The 4,934-nt window shown below is 35.5% G+C and overlaps 4 protein-coding genes across 4 annotated transcripts in view; 1 reads left to right on the top strand and 3 right to left on the bottom strand.

The window, feature by feature from the left end:
- LOC108623811 (phospholipase DDHD1-like) overlaps nt 1–72 on the bottom strand; it is a 2,730-nt gene extending 2,658 nt beyond the window's left edge. The window contains exon 1 of the mRNA XM_026812630.1: nt 39–72. Coding sequence (XP_026668431.1) covers nt 39–72 — 34 coding nt within the window. The remainder of the gene's footprint in view (nt 1–38) is intronic.
- Nucleotides 73–120: 48 nt separating this feature from the next.
- LOC113464185 (uncharacterized) lies at nt 121–2,117 on the bottom strand. The gene is made up of 3 exons (XM_026812626.1): nt 1,125–2,117; nt 740–1,028; nt 121–581 (listed from the first exon to the last, which is right to left on the bottom strand). Exons 2-3 carry the CDS (start codon nt 804–806, stop codon nt 292–294), a joined length of 357 nt encoding a protein of 118 aa, XP_026668427.1. The 5' UTR covers nt 807–1,028; nt 1,125–2,117; the 3' UTR covers nt 121–291.
- Nucleotides 2,118–2,216: 99 nt separating this feature from the next.
- On the bottom strand, nt 2,217–3,640 carry e(r) (enhancer of rudimentary). The gene is made up of 3 exons (XM_018022618.2): nt 3,328–3,640; nt 3,011–3,098; nt 2,217–2,890 (listed from the first exon to the last, which is right to left on the bottom strand). The coding sequence occupies exons 1-3, from the start codon at nt 3,328–3,330 to the stop codon at nt 2,670–2,672; spliced, it is 312 nt and encodes a 103-aa protein (XP_017878107.1). The 5' UTR covers nt 3,331–3,640; the 3' UTR covers nt 2,217–2,669.
- Nucleotides 3,641–3,836: 196 nt separating this feature from the next.
- The window catches only part of LOC108623810 (glucose-6-phosphate isomerase-like), a 1,597-nt gene continuing 499 nt past the window's right edge, over nt 3,837–4,934 (top strand). Inside the window, exons 1-4 of the mRNA XM_026812629.1 lie at nt 3,837–4,058; nt 4,305–4,398; nt 4,576–4,767; nt 4,842–4,926. Coding sequence (XP_026668430.1) covers nt 3,928–4,058; nt 4,305–4,398; nt 4,576–4,767; nt 4,842–4,926 — 502 coding nt within the window. The 5' untranslated portion in view covers nt 3,837–3,927. The remainder of the gene's footprint in view (nt 4,059–4,304; nt 4,399–4,575; nt 4,768–4,841; nt 4,927–4,934) is intronic.

Below are 4,934 nucleotides of genomic sequence, written 5' to 3'. Positions count from 1 at the left end.
ACTCTATACAAGCAAGAAATGGAGCGACAATCAAGTGCCGAACATGTAGTAAATGTGCGACGACAAATACATGATGCTGGCAATTGGACTTTGATGCCGTAGAGAAATTAATCATGGTTAAAGGGAATTGGCTACAATGAATTCAAGGATGAATCAATCTTTATGGCAGACATAGCAATGCAGATGTTCATAAGAAAATAGCTGTGGAAACAAAGAAATTTCTCGGTTCCAATCGACTGAACTAATTCTAATTTAATTACACTTAATAAAACGATTTAAATTAAATGAATTTTATATACCTTGACAATATATAGAAACGCACTTCATTTTATCTAGCTCCACGTCATACATCCCTCCTCTAACAACTATTTTCTCTATGGGGGGTGGGTCGAAGGTAGCATCGTTACTTTTGCTAAGTAAATGTTCATAATTTCGCCATGCACTCTCAATCCTTAAGCTATCGTATCCACAGAATTCTACCCATCTTTTGTCTACGCCGTCTTTATAAAACCATCTTATTTGCTCAGCTGTCAGAGGTTCAGCACACGTCGGCTCCTGCGTTTCTTCCTTTAAACTTGGTTCTGTAAAACGTGCTCCAGAATTCAATGTTACACGCGTGTACTACATGACGTCAAGTATGTACATTACACTTACAGGCGAGGTATAATTGACAAACTCTTTAGGACGTTTCATCGATTAAATCGCATTTAAATAAGTATTAATTGAATAGAGATTTTACCTTCGCAGCTTTGGAATTCTAATGATGTTTCGCTGAAAGGATCGACTTCAGTCTTGCTGTTAGACATTCTCTTTGTTGCCACCGGTGCTGATAAAATTATCACAGAACACTCTAAATATCGTCTGATCACAAGACTCCGCGATAATTGATGTCACTTTAAACTCTGGCTACATCTGACGCTTGCTAAACAGGACGGTTCTCACGTACAAAATTAACATTCAAACACTATCGAACACTCGTCATCGTACCGCGTACGATCGCAGGAATCCACGGAGTACGTCACTGAAATCTGTATTACAAAAATCCTTTGATACTTTTACTTTTGTTCAATGACAAACCTCGTAGCACGGTGTATCGTTAATAAATAAACGTGTATCAGACTCACGTTAGGCCGTCGCGTACGGCAACGTTCAGAACTGAGTTCGACGGTTCGCTAGTCTGGCAATTAGCCTATGAAACAACTGAAATTTTGCAGATACTATGCAATTTTCTTGTTCCTCCGGCTCCGTTGTTTCGTTCACCCCTCGTTATCTTACATAACTATATAAACTCTCCTCCTTCGCCTCTCGTGCAGCGATAAAACTGCTGCGTTTAATAACCACAGACAGCTGATGCAAACGCAATGCGTAAACCAGTATGCGATACGTACGTCTTATATACCTATATGTATCATTTCCATACACACGTACTTTTATACCGCGGCAAAGTGCAAATCTATACAAGAGCCATAAATATGTATGCGTGATTACATATAGACGTCTAGATCAGTGAAATTAAATGTAACGTGAATCGTTTAAGAATGAGTAATAATAAGTAGCATTTCTTATATGACAGATCACGCGTACAACTTAATCGTTCTAGGAATTATAAAAACCGGACATACTTATAGCGTTATTTTATCAAATTCACATTCTTCGCTGAGACAGATTTAATTAATAACAAATGCATGTGCATACACTTACTATGAATACAATTGATAAATCAATTTATTCATAGACTAACGGAAATGAATAATTTTAGCTACGTTTTCATATTCTTCCTAGTATTTTGCATATTGTAGAAGGCTATTATTTTGCGCACGTGTTTAGTAACTCGGCCATCAACAGATAAGCTGCAAGACATAATATATACTTTCGTCGAAATGATTAGAATCGAGCCAAGCATTGCAAAATGATCGACAGATGCTTCATTTAATACAAGTACGTGAATTTCATTCATGAAGATTTCAATTCATGACTCCTTATTATTAGTACAATGCAGAGTTTCATAATTAAAGAAACCAGGAAGTTTAGTACGAATTCGAAAATAAAAAATATGTATCTTAAGGGGCGGTATTTGGTATTTGTGTCCAGGGCGACGTATATACAAATACTGAATATTTATAATCTTTTTCCTCGACACGATTTCTTATTATTCCTTCCTGTCTTCATTTGTAACAATCACAAAGACTGGTATTGTGAATAAAACTTAGCTTGCGTAATACTTAAAAAAATGTTTTACTTTATTGAATATCTGCTTATAATCGAAGCTAGTTAAAAGACAATAATCGAACACATGATTACAAATGTATACACGTGACATAAGAATTGGCAACATACGTAGAAATAAGAATAGCAGAACAAAAATGTAATAGCAAATGACTTCCCTTTAGGGTATACATTTTTATTATCATAAACGATAGTATATACGTACGTATGTTTTACTTAATGTTATCTTATACATATAACCGTGTCTCCTGTCCTCGCGTCATCGTGAATTATTACAAATCGTAATATAGGATGTAAATAAAAGTATGAAACAGAGAACTTAGGTGTGTGGCAGCGACAGGCGTCTCTGCCACGGAGTGGCAAAATTTAATATTATCGCATGACTGTTTTCCTTTTCTTCTTTTTTTAAATTAAGTTAACTGGCTCGCCTCGTCAGTCGGACATTATTTACTACGCTCCGCAGCTCCACGAAGTAAAACATATATTTTCTCTTTAATCCAATCTTTGTTGTGAGGGGCATACGTATTCGTAGATCTTTGATAAACGAGGCAAGACAGATCTGTAAGTTCATCAATAAAATCAAACAACTGACTGATATCGTACGTTATCGTTGGTGTGTCTGGGTTTCTTCTTCTCAAATGGGCCTCATAAATTTTACATACACCTATGTTGGACAAATCAGACTTTTATAATCCATTCTTTTCCATGTTTGCAAGATTTTTATACAACTGACATTGTTTTAAGTTAAATTATGCTTTATATAAGAATGTTCTCATAATTTTACCTTCCATACATTCGATTACACTCTCGTAATCAGAATAAGTCCTCGTTTCAGCCCTGCTCCCTGGTTGAAGCAATAATATTGTGTGAGACTGCAAACGAAAACAAGTATGTTACATTTGCATTATTCTATTAGGTTTAAGAATGAATGAAGAGAAACAATATTCATTGTTTACTCAAATGTTTACAAGTTTCAGTGCATGTACAAAATTGTAGATATTTAATTTGCAAATCTCTTAATATGAAATTTGTCAACAGGATTATTAAAACTACGAATAAATACTAAAGATTTGAGAAGCAGTCAAAACAACAGTCGATTACCATTTTATGTCCCAGAATATAAACAGTCCACTAGGTCAGTGGAATTGTAGTCTCGTTGTATTTTCCTCGTTCTATTCACTGTAGCAGTGCGTAACGTGGCAATTAATCCCTTCAGAACAAGAAGACAACGTGAAAATTCAGAGTCCACAGTTTTCTATACAATGTTGCTTGAAGTTTATTGTTAGCTGCGTTAGCGATCCGTGGGCACGAACATATGTAGACGTCGAATACATAAATAGGGAAAGGCAGATACCAAATAAACCAGTAAACGAGAAGCTATAATAATGAAAGCTAATCATTAATATATATATAAAATGTTATCTTTTGTACGTTTCATTCTGTTGATAACTTTTTTTCTGAAGCTTCTTCGTTTTTATAAAAATAATTCTAAGGCGAGTTTCATTGCGATGTAGCGCAGCTTATTATAAATGTCGGTGTCAGTGCGCTTCCAGCGCTTCTTCAGCATACAGACGTAAGTACTGCATCTATGTATTGACTATATATCGTGCGTATTGTATTGTCTGGTGAGTCGTTGAACGTAGAGGAGGTACGATCTCAGCTTTTCCGATTTCCAGCGCGGTTCTCTTGAATCCTAAAACCATGAAAGCGAAACTGGATTTAACGGCCGAGGTGGCATGGTCGAAATTGCAACAATATTACGACGCGAACGGCTCGAAACTTAAGATAATCGACCTCTTCCAGCAGAATCCCAAGCGTTACGAAAATTTTAGGTAAGTTTCGCCGATCCTTGATATGTGACCTTCACGCGACCTTCTGAAGGCTGTCGGTTCCAATGAAATTCTGACCTTGATTACAATTTCTTTATTCATTCTCTTCGTTTATAACATGTCTTTAGTAGATATTTTCAGTTTAGATTGTTTGTCAGATATTCATTTACTATGTCATATATTGACAAATTTTTATTCAGTTTTATAGTGTAACATAAGCGTTATTTTTACAATATGTTCATTGACCAGCTTAGAAATTTCTACACCCGACGATGGACCTATTTTGCTGGATTATTCCAAGAATCGTCTCACCGAAGAAGCATTGCAATTATTAATGGATCTGGTATGTATTATATTACATAAGTACTAAAACGATACAATGCTAGAATTGTAATTATTATTGGAATCATCATCTAGCATAATGTTACATAAGTATTAAAAATTATACATCATGATAAGACATGAACTCTTGATTATTCGTTTCCTATAACTGATTGTAATGAATTATAATTATTTTTAGGCAAGAGCACGTGAAATTGAAGCTGCAAGGGATGCCATGTTCAAAGGAGAGAAAATTAATTTCACAGAAAACAGGGCAGTTTTACATATTGCCTTGCGTAACAGAAGTAACAAGCCAATACTGGTTGATAATAAAGATGTAATGCCAGATGTGAACGCCGTATTGGATCATATGAAACAGTTCACTAACGAGGTAACATAATCAATTAAATGCATGTTTTTATTTATTAAATACGAAGATTTAATTCGCTCTGTTGCGTCTTGTAGGTATTGTCGAAACAGTGGAAAGGATTCACCGGCAAACCGATCGAAGATGTCGTTAACATTGGAATCGGTGGCTCAGATTTGGTAGGTGATACG

The sequence above is a fragment of the Ceratina calcarata genome, unplaced genomic scaffold, assembly GCF_001652005.2.
Source record: "Ceratina calcarata isolate Rehan_Ccalc_2016 unplaced genomic scaffold, ASM165200v1 scaffold291.2, whole genome shotgun sequence".
NCBI classification, from domain to species: Eukaryota; Metazoa; Arthropoda; class Insecta; order Hymenoptera; family Apidae; genus Ceratina; species Ceratina calcarata.
Note: the sequence above shows the minus strand (reverse complement) of the source record. Positions and strands in the feature narration are given on the sequence as shown.

Excerpts from the sequence above, each read along its gene's own strand:
- LOC113464185 (XM_026812626.1), bottom strand. The coding sequence starts at position 806 with ATGTCTAACAGCAAGACTGAAGTCGATCCTTTCAGCGAAACATCATTA. Across the intron at positions 582-739 it reads AGAATTCCAAAGCTGCGAAG|AACCAAGTTTAAAGGAAGAA; the intron begins GTAAAATCTCTA and ends CACGTTTTACAG.